Source organism: Musca domestica, unplaced genomic scaffold (assembly GCF_030504385.1).
Source record: "Musca domestica strain aabys unplaced genomic scaffold, Musca_domestica.polishedcontigs.V.1.1 58, whole genome shotgun sequence".
Classification (NCBI taxonomy): Eukaryota; Metazoa; Arthropoda; class Insecta; order Diptera; family Muscidae; genus Musca; species Musca domestica.
The window spans coordinates 2,994,133-3,018,506 of NW_026712360.1; the positions used below are offsets into that span (position 1 = coordinate 2,994,133).

The 24,374-nt window shown below is 37.2% G+C and overlaps 2 protein-coding genes across 3 annotated transcripts; both read left to right on the forward strand.

Moving 5' to 3' along the window:
- Positions 1–1,291: 1,291 nt before the first annotated feature.
- LOC101887373 (SR-related and CTD-associated factor 4) lies at positions 1,292–18,476 on the forward strand. 2 transcript variants are annotated; one of them, XM_059128984.1, is made up of 9 exons: positions 1,292–1,697; positions 2,341–2,919; positions 3,229–3,528; positions 6,927–7,079; positions 7,200–7,268; positions 10,252–10,528; positions 14,683–15,927; positions 15,994–16,248; positions 16,311–18,476. In XM_059128984.1, the coding sequence occupies exons 1-9, from the start codon at positions 1,668–1,670 to the stop codon at positions 17,516–17,518; spliced, it is 4,116 nt and encodes a 1,371-aa protein (XP_058984967.1). In that variant the 5' UTR covers positions 1,292–1,667; the 3' UTR covers positions 17,519–18,476. The 2 variants fall into 2 exon arrangements, with proteins under 2 accessions (XP_058984967.1, XP_058984968.1); XM_059128985.1 differs by lacking the exon at positions 3,229–3,528 and having other exon boundaries at positions 1,294–1,697.
- A 2,304-nt stretch (positions 18,477–20,780) lies between these two features.
- Positions 20,781–23,821, forward strand: LOC101895976 (uncharacterized). The gene is made up of 5 exons (XM_059128992.1): positions 20,781–21,057; positions 21,247–21,338; positions 21,413–21,558; positions 21,769–22,406; positions 22,475–23,821. Exons 1-5 carry the CDS (start codon positions 21,054–21,056, stop codon positions 23,470–23,472), a joined length of 1,878 nt encoding a protein of 625 aa, XP_058984975.1. The 5' UTR covers positions 20,781–21,053; the 3' UTR covers positions 23,473–23,821.
- Positions 23,822–24,374: the final 553 nt, after the last annotated feature.

The following is a 24,374-nucleotide window of genomic DNA, read 5'->3' on the forward strand; positions in this document are numbered from 1 at the left end:
GGATATATATTTGGGGAACTATATCCAAATCTGAAGCGATCTTGATAAAATTTGACAGAGGCTTTTCTGGGTTGTATCTGATATCTGGTACAAATGTTATCCTTGTGGAGTGCATTTTACGCATGTGAGGGATTTTAACACCAAATCGCACGAAACATATAAATGGGAGCTTTGTCTGAACCATGGTAGAAGAATATAGGTAAACGCGTCGACACAGCTGCTTGGACAATGAACTGTCAAACCAATTTTGGAATTGAAAATGTTGAATGAAAAATTATTTAAATTTGTAAAAATTGTTGAAAAACGCGAATTATAACAGCCTCCGAATGACGTAGTATAAGAAAGTATATAAAAATCTACTTATATTTGAAAAAACATTTAAATTTTTTTGACATATCAATGCTCCCAAGCGTTGATGCATCTACCTGTATTCTTCTGCCAAGGTCTGAACCGAATAATTGCTTCTAGACTGAATTCGGTCAGATGTACCAAAATTTAGGACTTTTGGACTGATATTGGCCATTCGGTGTACAATTAACCCAAAATCGGTTGAAGATTTATACATGAGCTATATCTAAATCTGATCTGGTTATCACCAATTTCAATAGGGTTCGTCCTTGGACCAAACAAATATTGTTTGGAAAATTTCATCTCAATCGGATAATAAGTGCGACTCGCATTTTGTTCAGACGATTAAATGCACAAATCGACCGAGAAAGTGATTCCTACTCCATGTTACAAACTAATGTACAAAGACATAATAATCTTGTGGTGTAGGGTATAAAAATGCAAAACTGGTAGATTCGACCATGAATTTTTGCAGGTTCTGGAACATAGAAATGGTAAATTACAGAAAAATCCAAAATAGGGCTTCGATTCCTGTTCTATAAAAAGTATTACGGCAATTGTTATTTATTTGTTTCTTCATCCAGCTCTTTTGTTTTTCTGTATTATTCAATAGTTTTTCTTTTGCATATATTCAAAAAATTGTTGATATTTGATGTTATTATTTAATGTTAGACACTGACGAAAGTATTGGTATTTTTTGTTTGTAGTAGTAAAATACAGCTCGAGTTCAAAATAATTGTTCTTATACAAGACAGTTTAACATCTACCTTGGTCTTGTGTAAATGCCTAATAACACACAGTTGTCTGACGCTCCCAAAGCACCAACAAGAAAACTTGACATGTGGCCCAACCGCTTTATTCTACCACTCATTTGTCATTTCACAGAGCTGCATTCGTCAACCTTGTATGCCATAGCTACAACCCTGTTGTACGCCGCCATTTTGGCCTTTTATTTTTTTTTGCGTCAGAATCAGAAGAAAAATTTCACACGATTGAATCGTAGAAAAACTTATCAGGAAAAATTTATGAATTTACAATCCGAAAAGTGTCAATAAGAAAGATTATTATTTTGTTAACAAGTAGTGCATATAATTTAATAGAAATAACAAGGAAAAAACTACTATGAGATACTCAAAAATTGTGCCGTAGTGAAAACGAGCGAGCCGAAAGTGAAGAAAAGAAAGAAAAAAAATCTAGTGCTTTGGTAGTGAGACACCACTACAACGTCTTCGCCGTCGTTTGGTGAGGCTGCTGTTTGCTGCCGTTCTGTTTCTTTTTTTTGTGTCGTTCAACAATAAAAATAAATAAGAACGAACAAAATGGAAACCGTTGTGGCGTTTAATAATGAGGTAAGTTTAAAAGGACACTTTTTTTGTGGCGTGTAGTGCAAATGTGCCGACAGTGGCAAAGTGAAATTACATAAAATATTTTATCCTCTCCTGACACAGAGACCGACATACAAATGCTAATCAGGCCATGTTTATGTGGATGATTTCTTGTGATATCTTCATGAGTTTTTAATTACTTTCGTTGTGGCCCAGTGTCCTGTGCAAAAAGTGAAGTTCATTCATATGTTCCAAAGATAGCTAGCTTTGCACTGCAAAGCGGTTTTTATTTTCTCCCTGCCCATCTTACAAGCTAAACCAGACATTTATGTTGCATACCCACAGGCGCCATGTTAACCCTGAAATTTAATAGGTCATTTCACAAAGACAATTGATATTTCTAACAAAAATAAGTAGGCAAATATATAAGTGTGGGAATGGAGGACAGTTATGGTTATCTTCAGGATAATCATCCTAAAATAATAATGTCTAGTAGAGCTTTATTTTATAGCTTTATGGTCAGTGGCGTCTAAGTAAAACCATAAGTTTTTTTTTTCAAAATCTTGTCAGCTAACTTCGGATACAAGCCTGACTTAAACTAACAAAAAATTCTAGGAATTAATAATAAATATAATTTTAATTGTTTCTTTTTTTCTTTACTTTTCAGCTTTCCGGCCTCTATGAGGGCAAACCACCCATATCAAAAGCCAAAATGGCCTCCATTACAAGATCAGCCATGAAGGCCATAAAATTTTACAAACACGTTGTACAAAGTGTCGAGAAATTCATTTTAAAATGCAAGCCAGAATATAAGGTCCCAGGCCTGTATGTCATTGACTCAATTGTACGCCAGTCTCGTCATCAATTTGGCCCAGAGAAGGATGTGTTTGCACCACGTTTTGCCCGCAACATGAAGGAGACTTTTGCCAATTTATTTCGTTGTGCTCCCGAAGACAAGAGCCGCATTATCCGGGTACTCAATCTGTGGCAAAAGAACAATGTCTTTGCTCCCGAAGTTATCCAGCCAATATTTGATCTGGCTGATCCTAGTCATCCTATATACTCAATGCCACCGGCCACAGGATCGAGTGGTATGGCTAGTTCTTCGGCTGCCGATGGTTCACAGGCAAATGGCATGAATACCTCAAGTGGTTCGATGGACGTTAGTATGAGTGGTGGTGTTGGACCGTCCCAGTCGGGAGATGATAAAATGGCCAGTACATCGGGTGGCCTGGCGGATTTATCGGTAAGTTTCGAGTCTATTGTTTTTTATAATTTATACAAAATTATACAGGCTGTCAAGAAAATGTTTATAAGAATTCCAGAAATTCTTGACAGATTGTTGTGTTTTTGGTAGTCAGGTGGTGTAATATTTGAAATTGACTTTAATGTTAAAAATTGAAGATAACTCCTAATCTCCTTCAAAAACACAAAAGCGTCTGACTACCGTCTCATGTATTTCAGTTTATCTATTTATCTACTATATCACATTTTCATATATATATATTTTCATTATTATTGCTTACCACTTCTGGAAAATTGTCTATACGCATAGTCTGTAAGTCCTCACGAAAGAGCCCGCAATAGCGGTAACCGCCAACAATTGGAACATAAACAACATGGTAAACGTTCCAATGCCAATGTTGTCAGCATGGCATCAGCTTCCACTTCGAAAAGCCGTGGCGAACAACATTCGAAATCAACATTGGAATCGATTAAAATCCATCATCCGGAAACGTATAACAAATATCAACGCAGTTCCCACGACTATGACGACAGTCATCATATGGTTGACGACGATGATGCCAGTAGTGTGGAATGTGAAACGAACAAAAATTCCAATAGTCTTTTGGATGTAAAGAAATTGAAATTGTCTTCTTTCTCCCGCCATTTTTTTTAATTTTGTAGATTTGTTTTCAGTTTTTTATATGTTTTTTTTTTTTGTTTTTGGTAGTCAGACGCTAAAATATTTTTTTTAGACTTCTTTGGGAGGAGAGAAATGGACGCTTTCATGTATGCCAACATTCACTCTCCTCAAAAATTAAAGCGCCTGACTCCTTTATGGTTTTTGCATTATTTTGAATATTCTTTTATCTAGTCCAAAGTTACACCTTGAGGAAGGCACATATTTCGGGTTTCAATAGTCGCTTGGACGTAAAGAAATTTTATTTTGAACATTTAAATTTTCAAATAAAATTTTACAAAAATTCTATATAATTCTTTAAAAATGATACCTCAAGAGCCCTAAATTGCTATGAGAAGAATGTGACCTAACGTCTCCGTGATGTTCTTAGGTTCTTCCAGGCACCCTTAAATCTAGTGGCGTCTTAAATCTAGTGGCATAAAACATTTAGAACAAAATTTTATTTTACCGATTGAAAGAAATGTGACTCGATCTTAGCAATACCAAAATAGTCAAATTAGTCGTCATTTTCACAGAACCCTACTTATGTGCCGTTCCTATTTATATGAAGATAGCGTCGATAGAGGCAACCTTAATAATCTGAACTCGTCTTTCATAAACAACTAGATTGGCCACGATACCTTAGGTTTCTTTATTATAATGTCCGAGTTGATTTTAACGATCTCTGCCTCTAAGTCCAGTCTCAAAAAGGACGCAACCTGTAAGGTTTGCTGGACAGCGAAATAGGTGCAGCGTGTCATGTGGACTTGTGCCTCAAGCTGGTCAGATGTTCTGCACATCGCGATCATCCGGATCTCAACTGAGCCAAAGCTACTCGTGTTTGTCGGGGCAGCTTTCGCTCTTCAGCTGCGATGGGAGAGTAGGGTGTTGTTGCAAAAGCTACACATATTTTGTTAGAATTCTGCTAATCCGGTTCTGACTCCAGCCTTAAAAATGTGACTACCTTTGCGAGCTCTAACCAAAGATCTTTTGGGCAACGAAAGAGGTGACTATATCAGTATGAAAGCCACTCAAACCTGTCTTAAAGGCTTCTGGATCTATAGGTTCTCTCTCTTATAGCTCTGAACATCCCTCTCTAGATCATGTATGTCCTTCCTGACACGCTTGGGTAGGGGGAGTTTTATACACCATATGGTTTATATGACTCCCACGATAACACACAAGCAGGTGGTTATGCTGAAGCGAAGCGACCTTCACCTCCTCCTATCGCAGTTCTTGGGGCACCATTCCGGCACACTTTCATGTTCTTCCACTGCGTACCACTTGTATTCGCAGACCACACTGTAACCGCCTAGCTGACCACAGACACTCTCTGTGCCCGTACCTCAAGTGCTGCCGGAGTACGGTGTAACTTCTTTTCATTTTGAGGCAGATAGATATGGCTTGCGCGGACGACATAAACGGATTAAATTTCCCTCGGATTAAATTTCCCTCATCTCCGCAGATCATGTTGATTTAGTGCGGATATTTTCATATTCGTCGCGTAAACAGGGTGAGATAAAAAACTGCAACAAACTCAAACGCAAACCGAATGTTGCTGGCCGAATTTTGCTCTGCGGTATTTTGGCCCATTCCCGGCGAAGCGCTTGCTTGAGGTAATCGACACTTTGTTTTTTTTTTTTAGTGGCAACCTTGCTTTCCAAAATACTCCAGACACAATAGTCCAATGGATTGGTATCTGGAGATTTTGGTGGGCATTGTGCGCTGGAAATGAAGCGAGGAACCACATTTTGTAGCCATTCTTGGGTGGCGCGTGCTGAGTGCGATGTTGAGTCCTGTTGGAATGTCTAAGGTATGCGGCCAAAATGTTTGCGTGCCCCAGAATTATTCTGATGCCACGTTCGATTAAAATTAGCAGAGAGCGACAATCGGCTGTTATAGCGGCCCACACCATCACCATGTCCGGCGCTTGAGTTCTGGTAGCCAAGCGAAGGTGCACACTTTCAGCTGACCTCTTTGGCAAGTAAACACGATCATTTTGTTTGTTTACAAACTGCTGGACATTGAATGCTTTCTCATTGGAGAAAACCAAATTCTGCAGTTCACCACTTCCGGCCAAGCGAAGCAACTCTTTAGCTTTGAGTCTATTTTCTTTCTGCTGGGTGTTAGTTTTTAAACTTTTTGGAATTTAAATGGCTTTACCCCGAGCTCATTTTTTCAATATTTGCCGAATGGAATATTGTTATGTTCAGCTAACCAGCCATTTCTCGGCCACTGGTTTCGATCAAATCGCTTCTTTACTTTTCGAACCATTTCTGCTGATGTTGCTGTTTTCTTCCGTTCACTTCCTTGACGTCGGGCTACGCTACCAGTATCACGGTAACGTGCGTGGTACGAGACACAAACGATTTATTCACATTTCTGAATAAATGCTGGAGTGCTCTAACGATAGCCACTTGTGGTTTTCCAGTCAAATATAAACAAATCACGCTTTAATTCCATTACGAATAACTTCTTTACTGGAAAATTCTGAAAATGCTTTTGTACGCTTGTAAACAATATAATGAGCTGTCACCGGAATAATTTTAACAGCTGTCGGCCGAGAGGCTTGGAAATGACAGCAGTCTGAAGTTGGTTGCAGTTTTTTCATCTCACCCTGTATGTATACATACGATATGTATGTAACATATGTATACATACGAGGATCATCTTTTAAGCTGCAACTACAGTCCAAATCCCATTAATACTCAAGGAGAAGGAGTCAGTTACTTATCAGAAAGTACCGATGTCTTCCAAATATTGGTGTTTAATTGGAATTATGTTTGTGGTCACAAGGCTCTTTCAATAAAAAATTAAGAGCAAATTAAATGTATGGAAGTTAATGGATCGTCAGAAATCTTCAAAAAAACACGATATTAGGTCTTCTTTAAATGGATGCGATAGGAAAACACTAATTTTACGTTTGTTTTCATTGCCTATATTTCAAATCACAATATGTCTTTTCATAGAACACTTTGTTGTCAGAGGGGCTTACTGACCGACGGGCCTTATATAGGCCAAGTTAGACTCTTTTTTTACTTGAATTCAATATTTTGAAATAAATGGCTATTTTCGTTCGCATTCAAAAAGCCCCTTGAAGTTATTTTGTAATTATTATTGTAGTATTATTTCTTATAATTCATTTCTTATTCTCGAATGTTAGAATTGCCCCGATTTTTTTTTTGAATATACCCATATTTTTTATTAAGACTTTTTTTATATTATTTTCGTTTATTTATATTTTAAGCTTTATTTTTAAATCTTTATTATTTATTTTATTGTTTTTTTTTATATTATCAAAATCTCATCCTTTTCCCTTTTTTTCTCTGTCTTTCTTTGACTTTCTACAGAACAACAATTTAAAACAACTTTTAAATGATCCCAATGTGCTAAGACAATTGCAAACTTTGCAAAATTTTACAAAATTCAAACAAGATGACAAGCAGCACAATTTGCGCATGCAAGAAGAGGCATTTGAAAAACATTTACAAAATGTTCTGAAGGTAAGATGATCTTCACTTTTCTGTTATTCAGTAATTTCAACAACAAAAAAAGATATTGTAATGGATAATTTTTAATATTAAATATTTGTTTTATTCTGTTTATTTTATCTGTATTTACAGAGCTCCGCCGCTGGACCTTCCAACCAAGAGTCCAAAGAAGTGGAATTTGTTTCTGAAGAAGGCATTGAGGTATGTCGCAACACATTTGTTTTTCTTTTCAATGAGCAAAATATATATGTGTGTATGATGGTTGAATATGGGCCAATTAGGGAGCGTAAACATTACATTCCGATAATGAATGGCCGGCTTGTCTCTCTATATCCACAAAGAAATGATAGAAATATACAATTCCAAATGGGGTTTGCAAATTTATTATACCCTCAGCTATAGTGCCTAGTCGATTTTTTTTTTTTTTTTTTTTTTTTTTTTTTTTTTTTTTGGACCAAATCCGTTTCCTGACATTTGGAGTCGATCTAGCGATGTCCGTAGGTCTGGTTGACTGGTGCGCACGATAACTCTCGAAGGGAGTATCCGATTTTATACAAACTTGGTACATCGTAATATTATTGTCAAACTTAGATCAAGTTTGGAGATGGACAATATCGGTCAACTCCTTTTGGTACCTCCCCCACAAAATGTCAACATTTGCAAGGAAAATAATTTACTGCGCAGTAAGACAAAGGACATCCGATTTTGCTTCAACTTTGCAAATCCTAATATTTGCATCAGTTCTAGGTCAAATGCAAAAATGGACAATATAAGTCCACTCCATCAAGTACCTCCCCCACAAAGGGTCAAAATTTTGAATATTCATGAAGCTCATAAAACACGAAATTAACATCCGATTCCATTTAGACTTGATAAAATATGTAATATTTCAATAAACACAAGATTTGTTATAAAGATATGTTACAAATCGGACCACTTCTTCTGCTACCTCCCCCACAAAAGGTTCAAGATTTTTGAAAAACAACTCTCTTCAAATTTCACATATCCATACATTTTCAATATCTGTTGTGAAGATGTATCACACCTCACCCAAAAAGGGTCAAAATTTCCAAAAATTTATATCTGTCATAACTTGCGAAAAGATCGGTGATTTTTTACAACTATATAGACATAGCTATATCAGAAATCTGATATGAATATTTTATTTATCGAAATTTATGATTTTACATAAAATTGGATATAAATGTTCGATTTCCTTCAAATTTTGCACATACCAATATTTTAATCTGTATTAGATGAAGTATGAAAATGGAATATTTCGGTCCGCTGTATCTGTTACCTAATGCATATTTCCACATTTATCAAAATTTACACATATCTCATATAAAATGAAGGAAGTACTCGATATAGTCCAAACCGCAATATTTGTATCATATTTATTTAAGTCCATTACGAAGTGGACAATATTGGTCTATTCCTTCAGAACCATCTACTCTATAGATGGTCAACAATTTGACACTCGAACAATGGCTGAGGGTATACTTTTGTCGACTGATACTTTTTGACTTGTTTTTTGTTTTTTTTTTTAATCAAATAGACAGTTTTAAAAAAATATTGAGAATCTTATTTGAAATAGTATTTTTATTCGCATTCACTTTCGTGGCGTCATAGAGAAACAGGCCCTAAATGCATAGGATTTTAATTGCCTACCCAATATTTAAAATTGTAAAATCCTTTGCTTTGGAACTCGGAGAAAATCGAAAGAAAATTTATTTCTTAAAAACTTTCTGATTTATATTTTCAAACAATAAATAACTTGTGACTATAAAAGTTAAATCCCCGCCATATTCAACTCTTACATACATAAATATTTATTTTAATTTCTATATTTTCTCAAGTGAACTTAAAAAGAAATTAGCTAATATTCCACCATAACAACCACTAATAGATAATGGATAACTTTTTGGAAAAAGTGTTTTTTAAGTTCACTTGATTTATTGTTTTACAAAAAAGGCAAAGAAACTCATCCATTAACACGATAAAACGAAATTATTGCTGGTGGAATTTGTAAAAAAAAAACGTGAGAATAGAAATTCAAAAAAAAAAAAAAAATATTATCCAGTAATAATATCGGTTTATCTGTGCTGACGTGCAGTTGTAAATGTGAATAGAAATTTGAATACAAATGATAGCTTGAAAATAGAAGAAAAAGAAGACCACAGCACTTATAGCCGCCAATGTTGTGAAATTCAAAAAAAGGAAAATGTAAAAACCAAACTTAAACTATAGGAGAGGCAGACAAATAAATGACAAAGCAATTAAATAGAACAAAAGGGCAAAAATAATTCTTTCAACTATTTTTGAAGCATGAAACTCGAAGAGGAGGAGTCCAATCAAAGATGATCCCAAGATTGTTAAATCCATGAAATCTATGGAAATTCATAAACAAATAATGGAAACGTATTTTGTAAATCACTAACTACCACATTGCAAAATTCACAATATTTAAATGTTAGCTTAGGATGCAGATTAAAACTTGAATACTTTTTTTATGCTAAATATTTATATATGTATATGGCGACGGAATTTCAAATTAAAAAAAAAAACAAACAATACAACTAGCAAAGGTAAGGCAATTAAGAAATTCCATGGGATCTGAAGGCATAGCAACGTTTGCATTGAGACAGCAGCTGGTAAGTTTCAAAATAACAACAAACAAACAAACAAAAATATTAATTGATATCAACTACAATTCACTTGAAAAACAAAAAAAAATTGCTCAAAAATATATCCAATACAAGGATGATATAAAAAAAGAACACGAAAAGCCAAAGCCAAATGCCATAATAAGAAATCCCAAATCAAATAATATAGAGGGTTATTTTTATTAAAGCCAAGTTTATAGTTGTATGTAACAAACGAAAGAAACAAGCAGCACACACGTCAACACCGAACGAACGAACGAACGTACGAATGAACGTCTGTCTATCAAGCGACAAGCATAAACCAACAAGAGTAGTTTTGTTCTCTACCAGAACATCTAAGCAATTTCCTGCCCGCCCCTTCCCCTTCACTTTTCCTCTACCATATTCCCCTCCCCTTCCCGATTTCTTTCTTTCTTTCCTTCCATTATTCACTACAAAATGTTTCACCAAGTTTTTTTTTACATTATTTTCTTTTTCGTCATATTTTTTTCTTTTCTAAACATTTTCTTTAAATTTAGGTTATCAACTTGGATGGCAATGACTCGCGCAGTCCCACCCCAGATCGGGATCGTTACAAGAGACGTCGCAGCCGTAGCCGCAGCCGTTCCAGGGATCGTGGTGGACGTCGTGGCCGACGCAGTCGTTCCCGTTCTCGCAGTCGTTCGCCACGCTCGAATAGGCGACGCACATCCAGGGATCGTGAGCGCAGCAATCGTGACAAGGAAAAGGATCGTGAGCACGAACGTGAACGTCGCAAGAAGGGTCTTCCAGACATCAAAAAGGAGCATTTGAGTGGTAAATTTCACATTTGTTTCACGGCATTACTAATGTTTTCATATTTCGCTTTTCAGGCTAAGCAAAACTAGTTCAAACAATTTCAAAGTAAATCTTTTTTTTTTTTCGTTTTGAGAAAGAGAGAAATGAATGGGGAAGTAAAGACGGCGATATTTAAAAATTTAAACATTTGAAAAACTGTTGTTTTTCTTTTGCATTCATATTCGTGTCGACATGGAGAAAACGGGTGCAAACTGGAAAATTCGCTCACCAAGTTTTAAATTGAGTTGAGATTTTTTTTTGGAAAAAATTAAACTCCCGCAGAAAAAAATTAAATCTCGTTGTTCTTTGCAATTGATCGAATTTGGGCTGACTTTGAAATTGTTTGAATTTTAAATAAAGGCTTTTGAAAAGTCAAAAATATATCTATTTTTGACTTTTTGAAAGACATTCTCAAGTTCCGGATTGAGACATATGTACTAATGCTACCATTGTGACAAGGGGAGTCCTTCAAAATTAAAAAAAAGATTAGCAAAGTGCAAATGTATCATCCACATACATGGAACTTGAAATCGTTACTTGTGTGCCGACTTGAGCACAATTAACGATATATACAGTTCTATCGTTTCTGTACCCCACAACTAATCTTTTTTCTTCTTTTCCTTTTTGCAGTTTTGGTGGATCTTGAAAATGACGTGTATTCAACAATCCCTTCTTCTTCTTCTTGGTTCTTGTTTGCTTGCTTTATAGACGACAGTTTAAATAGTGTTTTTTTCATTCGTGTGTGTGTGTACGTGTGTGCGTGCGCGCGCTCGACGTGGTTTCTTTAATTATGCAACAATGGCATTTGGTTCTTATCCTTAAACGAACACACTTATTATTGAGCAATTTTCATAGCGAGTTGTTGAGAGAGAACACGGCGTAGAGAGAATTGGCGGGCCCAAAATCGGCTTTCCCGCTTGGCTACGAAAAAAATTTTATAGGCGAAACAAGAATTTTGCGAATTTACTATCGTAAAGAGCCGGTCATCATAAAGGGGAATAGGACTCGAAATCGACTTTCCGGTGTAGTTAAAAGCTTGGCTCAAAATCACGATTTTACGAATGAATTTTGCAGGCGAAACAATGTTTTGCGAATTCGCGATCGTAGAGAGCTTTTCATACTATCGGCTTTCCGTGTTATTTAAAGCTTTGCCCAAATCATGTTTCACTATCGGAATCAACTTTCCGGTGTAGTTAGAAGATTGGGTCAAAATCACGATTCTACGAAGCAAAAATTTGCGAATTCACTATCGTAAAGGACGACCGTTTGTTGTAAAGAGAATGGGACTTAAAATCGACTTTCCGGTATAGTTAGAAGATTGGGTCAAAATCACGATTCTACGAATGAATTTTCCAAGCGAAACAAAGATTTGCGAATGCGCGATAGTAGAGGGCAGTTCATCGTAAAGAGAATAGGACTAGAAATAGATTTTCTGGTGTAGTTAACGGCTTTGTCCAAATCACGATTCTACGAAGCAAAAATTTCCAAATTCATTATCGTAGAGGGCAATTTACCGTAAAGAGTTAGTAGATTGAATATTCCCAGCGAAACAAAGATTTACGAATTCGCGATCGCAGAGGGCAGTTCATCGTAAAGAGAAACGGTACTCAAAATCGGTTTTCCGTGATATTTAAAGCTTTCCCAAATCATGATTCTACGAAGCAAAAAATTGCGAATTCACTATCGTAGAGGACGACAGTTCGTCGTAAAGAGAATATGACTCGAAATCAACTTTCCGGTGTAGTTAGAAGATGGGCTCAAAATTACGATTCTACGAATAATTTTTCTAGGCGAAACAAAAGATTTGCAAATTCGCGATCGTAGAGTGCTTTTCATCGTAGGGGGGAAGAGGACACTCAAAATCGGCTTTCCATGTTATTTAAAGCTTTGCCCAAATCATGATTCTACGAAGCAAATATTTGCGAAACCCCTATCGTAGAGAGAATAAGACTCCGAAATCGACTTTCCGGTGTAGTTAGAAAATTGGCTCAAAATCAAGATTCTACGAATGAATTTTCTAGGCGAAACAATGATTTCATTGTTCATTGTAGGATATGAGAATATAGGACTCGAAATCAATTTTCCGATGTATTTAAAAGCTGTGTGCAAATTTGTACGATTGTACGAAGTAAACATTTGCGAATTTACTATCCTAGAGAACGACAGTTCGTCTTTAAGAAAATAGGGCTAGAAATCGACTTTCCTGTGAAGTTAGAAGATTGGCTCATAATCACGATTCTACGAATTCGCTAAAGTAGAGAGCTTTTCATCTTCGAGAGAATAGGGGACTCAAATTATATTTACGATATTTCAAGAACGTTAATATTTACGTTATTTGAACGATGTGGATGTTTTTATTTACGGCATTGGATATAGCAGATGACATATTTCCAACGTGGATACTACATTTACGTTCTTTGAGCGTTTTAAATGAAGCATTGGGTCCACAATTTTGTTGATATCGTAAATACTAAATATTTGTTTTGTTTAGTTAACATAAATGTTATATTTACGATATTTGAATGACGTTAATATTTTATACACGGAAATATAAAGATGTGGATATTGGATATTGACGATACTTTATAAATCCGGAAATTTTTATATCCACCTAGCCATATGTCTAGAGAGGGTAGGGTATATATCTTTTAATGCGACCAAAACGTGCCTCATCGAATCTATGGTTTTAGACCCGAGGTCTCTTTGGACTAAGTACGTTTCAGGAAATTTACAGTCTGTCTGGTTGGTTGTTGCGCACCATAACTCTCGAAGGGGGAGTACCCGATTTGATTCAAACTGGATACATTGTAATATTATTATCAAACTTAGATCGAGTTCGGAGATGGGCAATATCGGTACTCTCCTTCTGGTACCACCTCCCCCATAAAATTTCAACATTTTCAAAGAAAACAAATTACTGCACAGAAAGAGAAAGGATAATCCGATTTTGCTTTGATCGTTGCAAATCCTAATATTTGCATCAGTGCTAGGTCAGGTGCGAAAATGGACAATATCGGTCCACTCTATTTCCGAATAAGGATCCCATATATATTTTTCATCCGATTTGTTATTTTTGTCCTCCGCAGCCGTAATATGCACTCTGTAACAACGATATTTGGGGAAATATATCAAATACAGCTCAGAAATACTTTTGCATAATTTTATTGAGATCGGTTCAGATTTGGAAATAGGTCCGATTTGCCTTATTCGGCACCAAACGTATAATATTGGCCCTAATGGTATGGAATTTGGCACTTACAACCGAATAGAGTCTAGAAATATGTATGTCAAATCTTGTGAAAATCGGTTCATATATAGCTATAGCTCCCATATATATTGTTTATCCGATTTGTTGTATTTGTTCTCCACAGCCGTAATATGCACTCCTTAACAACAATAGTCGGGGAAGAATATCAAATACAGCTCAGAAACACCTTTGCCAAATTTTATCGAGATCGGTTCAGATTTGGATATAGCTCTCATATATATATCTTTATTGTGCACCAAATGGGTAGTACAAGCCCGAATTGGAAAGGCATAGTTGCCTCGGCAAGTCTAGTAGACATTGATTCAGGGGAGGATATTGCTCTCATATATTAGTGAATAACATATTACGGTGTTCTGATAATGTGGGTAAAACATTTTCTATGTTTTCATAACGTGGTTAAAAAATTTCCCATTTTTTGATAATTTGAATAATGAAGATATTATTTTTACGATATTCTATGTTTCCATATATTATGATTACGATATTTTACTGAAGTGGTCATTTGAACAACATTTAAGTGCCGTGAATAAATTTACGATATTTGAATTTGTCGCAATTTTAATATTGTATTGATGTATTCGACGGTACAACTTAAAATATTTCATCACATTAGTCCTAAGACTGATTCCTGGCGTTTCGTCTCCGGAAGTATATTGTTTACAGATCCCTGATTCGGCTTGTGGTGTTATAAACAATATTTAAACATTGTTAACTTAAGCAGAACCAACCAACTTAACTCTTTTCGATATTTTCCACTGCACGTCATTTTCCTGAGTACCCACCAATTGCATGTTATGTTTCGACTGAGATTTCCAAAAACTAAATATTTAAAATGCCATTCTATTTTGTTTTTCCCTTTTTTCAGTTTGCAGTACAACACTATGGGTTGGTCACCTCTCCAAACTGGTTTACCAAGAAGAATTATCCGATACTTTCGGCGAATATGGTGACATCGTGAGCATAGATCAAATCGTACCACGTGGTTGTGCATTCATTGTCATGAATAGACGCCAAGACGCTTACAAGGCTATGCAATGCCTAAAGAATCACAAGTTACAGGGTCGAGCCATAACCATTTCGTGGGCAGCCGGCAAAGGTGTCAAGAGCAAGGAATGGAAAGACTTTTGGGACTTGGAGTTGGGTGTTACGTATATACCATGGAGTAAATTGGACGAGAATACCGATTTCGATGCTCTGGAGGAGGGTGGTATGTTCGATGAAGACTCCATGCCACCGTGGATGAAGGAGAAAAAACAGACACTGAAAAATCTACAGGATAAGGCAAAGGAATCGGCCGGAATTGCCGGTATTAACTTGCCTGGTGTCCCCAATATTCCTCCGCCCGGAGGCAATCCTCCGTTGCTGTTTAAAATCGATACAACACAACCACCACCAGGCCCTCCGCCAACAGGTGCTCCGCCACCAATGATGCCAATGGTACCTGGACAGTTTTCAATGGCTCCGCCACGCATGATGGGCGCCCCTCACATGGGCATGCCCATTTCAGGGCTACACATGCCACCGAATATGGTGCCCCCACATGCCGCAATGATGATGATGCCTGGCTTTGGCATGCCGGGACAAGTTCCGCCCACAGGTGGGCCGCCTCCGATGGGTCCACCTCACATGCCACCCATGGGAGCACCTCAGCACCGACACACGGCCCAATATCCTCCACCAATGGGCAGTGCTCCGCCCGCAGCGCCCTTGCCAGCTGCCGCCAATGTTTCCAGTGATGATCAAATGGACATTGAAATGGAAGATGAGGAAGGCGCCACACAAACTGATTCAGCAGCGCCCACCCATATAGGAGGTAATCCTCTGAACTTTAACCAACCACCGCCAGCTTTTGGAGGCAATGAGAATCCCTCAGGAGCGAATCCCAATGCCGGTGACAACTATGGTCGTGGTGGCGACCGTAACCGTGGTGGTGGTGGAAACAATGGTCCAGGAGGTTCAAGATGGGGTGGAGGTGGCCGCGGTGGTGATGATGACGGCGGTAAAAAAGACGGCGGAAGATGGCGTGAAAACGGCGCAGGCGGCAACAATGGCCCCCCTCAACATTTTGGCGGAGATGGAGGCGGACGCAATAGGCCAGATTTTATGAATGGTATGTTTGATTTTCTTCGTATACTGAATGCAGGTTTAACACATTGCCTTTTTGTTATTTGAATAGATTTTGATAATAGAGGTGGTGGCCCCCGTGGCCCTGGCGGAAATAACTTTAATGGTGGTGGTGGAGATTTCCATCCCAATATGCAAAATCGTTTCAACCAGCCCAACAATTTAATGCAAATGCGCATTCCGCCGCCAAATGCATTTAATCAAAGGGGAGGAGGACATGGTGGCCCCGGAGGTCCACCCATGTTTATGCGAGGTCAAGGTCAGGGTGGACCTGGCGGACCACCAGGCGTACGTCAACAGGGACCAGGTAAGCACATGAATATACAAAAGAATTGGAAGAGATGCCATTTACATTTTCCGTTTTTTTAGGTTTCTTCAACCGGAACAATGCCTTTGATCGTGGAGGAGGCGGCGGCGGTGGTGGCGATATGGGGGGTGTAGGCTTTGGAGGCCGCGGTGGACGAGGCGGTCGGGGAGGACGAGGTGGTGGAGGCCGCGGCGGCGGTGCCATGGGTAGAGATGCCGGTGCTCCCAACTGGAGTGATGAAGAAGGCGATGACAATGGCTTCAAGAGACGTGGTGGCGGAGGTGGTGGAAATCGTTTCCGAGATCGTGATGACATCCGCGAGCGAGGTGGTCGCGGTCGAGGTGGCCCTGGCGGCCCGGGTGGCAGAGATAGAGACCGAGATGGTGGCCGAGATAGGGATGGTGGCCGAGATAGGGATGGTGGCCGAGATAGGGATGGTGGCCGTGACAGAGATCGTGAACGGGATCGTGATAGCCGAAGCAAGAGTAGAGGCGTTTCGCAAGAAAGCAGTCGGCGCGCTTCGCGGGACGACAGGAAAACATCAAAACCGCCAGTCAGTGACACTGAGGAGGATTGGGACAAAGAATTGGATGATTTCCAAGGAAAGAACGACAAAAAGGCCAATGAAAACAACAGCCGACGAAATTCAAATTCTAAGGATGATGACAAAGGAGGTGATCGTGATCGCAGCAATAACGCCTTTAAGGGAGGCCCTAAAAATAAATTTTCTAAATTTGACGATAAAGATAACCGCCGCAGCAAATCGCAGGACCGAGAAACACCCATGAAAGTTCAAATGGGTAACAAAAAAGTAGATCCGGATGAAGAAAACTGGGACGATGAGGAAGACGTCAATCGTCCGTTGGCGGCCAGTGAACAACCCGAACAAAAGAACGAGGAACCCACACAATCGCCGACAATGACGAAGCCGGTGTTTTCCGCACAGCCGGAAGCCGCTGAGAAAAAAGGAGGAAGTGATGATATGGCTGATGGTGGTTCTGCTACCATGAGTAGTGGTGGTACTACTCAGGAAGCCGAAAAGATTGCTCCTTCATCCACAGATGCAGTGGCGGCGAACGATGAGAAGAGAAATGAAAGCAAACAACCAACACCACCACCACAATCACAGCCACAGCCATCGGCAACAGTACCAGAAGTCTCTGAACCCCCTGCAAAAACGTCCGAAGTTTCATCTGAACAAGCTGCCGAAGCAGCAGCCCCTACTGCTGCTGCAACTGAGTCAGATAAAGTCGAAACCACAGAAAACTAATTTTCTGGCTAATGGATGGTAGACAACAACAACAATATTCGAGATTTTAACTGTATATTACTGTTTTACGACGACGACGACGACCGACGTCTGTCCGGAGGAGGAATAAAATGGGTCATGTTCAATCATTAAACTGAGCTCCCAACACCACCACCCACACACACAAATACCTACGAATTACAAACATTAACATAAAATAGTGGTGTCGTTCATTATCAACAAAATGAATATACACAAAACACACACACACCCATACATATATTGTAATAGATAACTTTTTCTAAGAGGAGTTTTCTACAAACATTGTAGATTTAATTTATATAGTATATATATTTTCCATTTTTTAGCCCGAATAACTTAATTTCACGTTTTTTAACTGTTTGTAAAGAACAAATAATATTCCCAGAGAAAAAAGTGTATTTTTTTTTCCAAGGCATAAATGTGTTAGAAATTCATTCGTTCATTGCCTGCCTGCCACCAGCATGCAACTCTACCCGCCTGGTCCCACACTCCGTTAAAGCCAATTGCAATTGTTCCATGGAAAATATTGAGAAATTCTCAATTGCAGAACTCATTGAGGCAAAACAAAAAGAAAAAACAAGTAGAAGAAGATAAAACAAACTAAATAATGTAACACTAACACATTGTTTTAATCATTTCTTTATTTAAGATCTATATCATAGTAATTTCCTTATTACAATTTTATTTAACGCATATTAAGATCATTTTTCTCTCACTCTCTCTCCCTCTCGCTAATCTGTATCAATTCAACACTCACCACAATGTAGAGATTGTGGGAGAACAAGAGGAGAAAACGAAATTCAAAATTACATTTTTAGATCACGCAAAACATTGAGAATTAGTTATTCACAATTAAAATAAAAGAACAACAACAAAAAACAATTTACTATAAATATTGTAACAAGTAATAAAACACGAAAGTCGTATAGAATATAAATGTTTTTGTTTTGGTAGTTTATTTTTGGGTCAGGAGAAGTGGGAAATGGTGCACAAGAAAAACCTAATGCCCAGTTATAATAGGTTTACACTTACTAATTTTTGTGGATGTTAACTCTCAATTCCATTGCGCATACGTCAAATAAAATTTACTCAAATCCAATGGATTTTATTTGACGTATGCGCAATGGAATTGACAGTTGCTACGTGTGTGTAGGGCACTCTAACATATGTTTGATAGATGTTTTATATATGGGAGCTTTGTGTAGAGCCTATAAAAAGCAGCAACTTCGCAGATTTTATCTCCAAGATAATGTAGGTAAACTTTTTGGTATAGACGCCCATGTAACAGTGCTTTTTGATTTTCGGTAATTCTAAGGGCTAGAAATAACCGATTTGGTTATAAGTCTAATTTTCGAATGGTGGAGGCTAATAGTATTTTTACATAAAAGCTTTTTTCGGGTTATCTCTTGACTCAATAAAGCCATGTTTATGTTAGAGCTTTTTCCGGGGTTGACCTTTATGATTTATTTGAGGTATAGGCAATGGAATTGACATTCTAAACTGACTGGGTTTTCTAAGTCCCTTACAACATAAACGCACTATAAGAAAGGTTGCCCAACTTCAAAGAGACTAGAAAAATGCAACTCTGTGTGGGAGTCTTATTGTGTCAAATAGATTTTTAAATATGCAACAGTTGGTTCAGTTGTGTTGCCCATCAACATCGAAAGTATACATTTATTTTGCAACCGAATTTGAAATAATTTCAAATTATTATATTTTTTTCAAAACAATGCACTCAGATACACAAAATGTGTATATGTTTTGACAGAATAAGGCTGCAAATACATAAAAAGCTTGAAGTCATGGCTAGGCATATTAATGCCAAATTATAATGAAAAAAGACGGCAGGATTTTAGTGCGGCTCTGTAATACCTTTGTGAAATGTCACAAAATAGGCCGTGCCATGACTTCAAGCTTCTTATGTACTTAGCCCTTAAGGGCACCAAAAGAAAAAATGTACCTCCTAAGCTTTGTTCTACCTTCTGTAACTGTGCCATAGGTTATTCCATGTTATCAGCGTGTTTTGACAGTGTTTTTCCTTGTTAGCCGTAATGATATCCGAACACTGAGAGCAATGTATCTCACATGGTAGAAGAATGCATCGCTTGGGATCATTAATATCTCAACATTTTTAAAATATTTATTCAAAAATAAATAAACTTTAAATGAAATGTTATTTAAATTAGTAAAATTGTTTGTATACGAATTGGTGTTGTATAAGAAAACGTATAAAAATCTACCTATTGTTGATGTCAAAATGTTGACATTTCAATATTCCCAAGCTTTGATGCATCTACCTGTATTCTTCTACCATGGTATATCCCAAGGAAACGCTGTCTGGAGTTTTCTATACCAAGACAGAAAAAACCCTAAACCTTTCCTTTTTATCAATGGAGTTATATTTATTAACCTAATCGATAATTTCTTTCTTGTGTTGTAATAGTAATAATTAAACACACATACAACTTTTTTATACTGTTCTTAAATTCAATTCTCCATATTTGAGATCGCTTGTCCCATGCAAGTTCAATCAGCCTTGTTAATTGTTCCTAGTTCCTAGGAACAATTTTTTTGAAACTAGTTCATGGGTTCTTTTCAGTGAGTTTTTGAAGTGTTTTGCTGAAATGACATGAAAACGCTCTTTTCCCCCTTTCCTATGAAATATTTCAGTGTCTGTCACAAAAACGTTCAAGATAAAAGGTACTTTTACCTTGTTCTACTGTCTGTTCCCCTACAAATGCATTGCTTTAGGGTTATTATTCTGTTTTTGAATATAACGTTCTATTTAATAAGTTGTGTTGTTGTCTTGTTCTTACGACGACTCCGGCCCAGTGTTGCCACGTCGTACTTTAAATAATTGCAAAACTGATAAAAGAATTGTTTTTTTTTCTTCTGATGTCTTCAAAAACATTCGATGTGTTTTAATTTACGTAGAGTAGGATTGATGACTCGCACCTTGGACCGACACATGAAAAGTTCAATAAAACTTTGAAGTATTAATCATAGTTTTAAAAAAAATTAACGTGTATATATTGAAGTTATATTTTATATTACTTGTTGTATAGAATTGATATAAAATGAATTTAAGTTTATTTTTGTGCTAAATAGCAATTTTTATAAAAAATACTATTTTTTTATAAAAAAATAGTATTTTTTATTAAAAAAAAGAGAAAAAAGACTTGTGTGTAATTTCCCCCAAATGTGTAATATTTCAATCCTCCATGGGTAATATGTAGTTTCAATTGTGGCAACACTGCTCCGACAAGACACAACACAAATTTGCTATTTTCTTTCACTTTTAAACAAAGGAAAGAAAGAAATTGTTGACAAACTAAATCAAGGTTTGTCTGTAGACAAAATTGATGTGTGGCCAGTGTATTTCAGTTTTATTGTTGGTTGATTTTGTTACCTGAGCAAAGGAAAAGGACAATATCAAATCCCGTTCTTTTAACAACCAACACCAAGATAATCGACAGAGAATTTAGAGCAGCTGGAAAGGAAGAACAATAAAATCATGGGTAGGTAAATGATGATGACGAAAATAGATCAATTCTCGACAAGCAACCGCGAAAGCAGCATCGCAGCAGATAGCATTGCAGAAGAGAAGAATAGAATTTGCAATTTGCGAATTAATTGGCAAACTCAAACAAAAATGTGGCAAATGTTCTGCGAAGTCTCCAATTTAAAACCATTTTCCCATTTTACAGATAGACCCAACTACAGTATAGTCAATGGAAAGGCTTTCACTGAGGACAATGTATTGGTGTACAACATCTTTGTCTACAACATTCCACACAAGGTATGTTATGTTTTGGGTGCATTTGGTGGCAGCCGGCATTAATGTTTTTCTTTGTTTGTGTTTGCCCATTGCAGACCACAGAGCGCCAAATATTGGATTATTTCAAGAAATTTGGGGAAATAAAAAACGTGCGCTTGATAAATGATAGGAAACGCAAAAACATCCATCAGGCCCACAAAATTGGCTTCGTTAATTTCGTGGATCCAACTGTTGCAGCCAAGTAAGCATAAACCACTTTTTTATTAGGGATATTACCAGCTTTAAAAACTTATGACGCAGACTAAAAGTTTCGCCATGTTGTGAAATTGTACAAGAATAAATTCCGATTATTTGGGGGATTTACCCGTTGTCATGAAGAGCAATTTAACAAAAAAAAAAAAATTATATTTAATTGTTTCCTAGCTCTAATTCAATTATTTATTTCTTCCAGGGTCTTACAAGACACCAATCATTGCATTAACAAAAAAAGAATACGCGTGCGTGCCTGCGACAGCTGGCATCAACCCGATGCCCAGGCACACTCGACCAAAGATGCCAGTGGCGAAGATGTGGATACGAAAAACTCCTCCAAGGACAGTATCGATGAGTCTATTTCTATACTTAATCTAAACGACGACTGTTTAGAGTTGATATTTAAACATTTACCCATGAAGGACAAAATACAATTGGCCCGTTCGTGTAGTCGCCTACGAAACATCTTTGAGATGCATTCGAAAATCGAATACAAGCGCTTCGCTTTATGTGATTTGGATAATTTGACGCTGTGGCAAACTCGACAATTTCTTGAAATGGCTGGACCACAAATCGAGAGATTGGATGGTCAGGTTCCCTATAAACAGGTTAATCGCATTATGGAATTTTTGGGTCTATTCTGTACGAATGTGAAAACGGTATGTATAGATGGCAATCATTTGAAGCCGTCTATACTGCGTAAACTGCTGAGAAAAATGACAAATGTTGAAACATTGGAACTCAACGATACTGAGTTGTGTGATTCCTCGATACCGGTGCTAAAGAATTTGCCAGGCTTGAAATCACTTTCGTTAAATGAGAATTGTGAATTAACAGGTGAGTGGGGGTGGGGTGGGCAGTAACTTTCAAAAGAATGCAATGATCTAATGCTTTTAATTCTACAGGGAAATACATAAAGGAGCTGAAGACCATATCAAGTTTAAGTTTAAATGGCTGTAGACGCTTGACATCTCATCATTTATTGAAAATATGCGAAAGTCTTACTGAACTCCATAACCTGGAACTGCTCGATTGTCCTCTACAGCGTACATTGGACTTCAGTGAACTGGTCAAACATTTAAGCAACCTGGAAACTTTGAAAATAAATACTTCATATTCGAAACAAAGCCAGCTGGTGGCAACGTTGCCCAAACTGAAACATTTGACATTGTTCTCGGAAATTGATATACCAGCTAGTTTCTTTGAAGAACTGGTCAAACATCAGAGCCATCAATTGGAATCTTTGTTTGTGGAGGCCAGAAATTGGATAAATTTGGAGAAAGCAACAAAAATCTCCGAGCTAAAGAAACTGAAACGTCTTTCGTGTCAAGACAATGAACTGCTCAACAATGAATGTTTGGAGAAGTTGGCAGTGCTTTCGCAGCTGGAGGAGTTAAATATTAGAAACTGTTCGAACTTTAGTGAAAGGGTTCTATTGGACCTAATTAAATCTTGTCCCAAATTGCACACTTTGGACATACGCAATTGTAAACACCTGAAAGAGTCATTTGCCAATGATCTGCTAAAGCTATTGAAGGCCGAACAAACACAATGCAGTGAAAGAAAACCGCTTTGTATTTTCGCCTGTCGTTCTGGCATTGATGCTCATTCGATTGCCAACGAAGATTTCAAATCATCGGTCGATTTGTTGAAACTCAAATTCGACTTTCAGTTCAGTGATTTGGAAGATATCATGTACGAGACGGACCACGACGACTACGATGATTATTACGATTACGAAAACGAAGATATGGACTTTTTGGGTATGCTGGACGATGATGATGATGATTATTATATGTACTTTTCGGATAACGACGATGCAGATGAGGACGAGATGGACTTTAATTTGTTACGTGAAGCGTTATACCGCAATTTTCGTTATGGAGGAGATGCCTTTTTTTAAAAGGGAATTTTCACCACAAATATATACCTAATTAATTTTAATGACATTCAGTTCTAGATATTATCTTTAAATGCCACAGAATGCTTGAAGCAGTGTTACATTGAAGGCATCGTTCATTTTTTTTATTCTTATTTGTTTGTTTGCCCATCACTCCAGGGAGAAGGAGGAGAAGGATATTACAACTACAAGACTCATCGTTGTCGTATTTAAAACGATAAAGAAATTGTTGAGATAATTTCTTTTACGTTTATTGCTTTTACGTTTTTATCTTCGTCACCATATCTATCGATGGTATACCATGTTTTTGTATTTTCATTTTTTTTTAAATAAATATCATATTATAAAATTAGTTTCAATTGTTGTGTGGATTTGATGTCAAATTTGGAGAGCGGTTAAAAGTTGGTTACAACTGGAATGACAATCGTGAATTAATATTCCAGCCGGATTTTTCCCATTCCCCATATGGATTGGATTCTTGTTTTATTGAAATTCAAATTTAAATTGCCTTATAATTTATTTCATTTCTTTATAAAAGTTTTAACATTTTCAAAAAAATAAGTGTAGGATTTTTTTAAGTTAAAAATTATTAAAGCACATTAAATTATGCAATAAAAATGCAAACAATAAATCTGACGAATGATTTAAGGTGAGAATACATAAAATGACTTTAGTCATCGGCTGACTTTTTCGGAAAAGAACAAAGGAGCAAAGGGCCAAAATCGAACTAAGTCAACCTAAAACACCATTGTTCCTCTACGAAGAAGCCAGCCGACGACTTAAGCAAGTCAGAGAAGTCTTTTATGTACTCTCATATCTAGGCCTTTATATATGACTCTAAGGCTGGAAATACATAAAGAGCATATTTGACTGGCTTAAGTCATCGGCTGGCTTCTTCGGAAATG

Bases quoted from the DNA above. Each gene is read 5' to 3' on its own strand.
- LOC101887373 (XM_059128984.1), top strand. From the start codon at position 1,668: ATGGAAACCGTTGTGGCGTTTAATAATGAG. The intron at 2,920-3,228 runs GTAAGTTTCGAG...CTATACGCATAG, and splicing joins GTGGCCTGGCGGATTTATCG to TCTGTAAGTCCTCACGAAAG. The intron at 16,249-16,310 runs GTAAGCACATGA...CCGTTTTTTTAG, and splicing joins CGTACGTCAACAGGGACCAG to GTTTCTTCAACCGGAACAAT.
- LOC101895976 (XM_059128992.1), top strand. The intron at 21,339-21,412 runs GTATGTTATGTT...TGCCCATTGCAG, and splicing joins TCTACAACATTCCACACAAG to ACCACAGAGCGCCAAATATT. The intron at 22,407-22,474 runs GTGAGTGGGGGT...TTAATTCTACAG, and splicing joins TGAGAATTGTGAATTAACAG to GGAAATACATAAAGGAGCTG.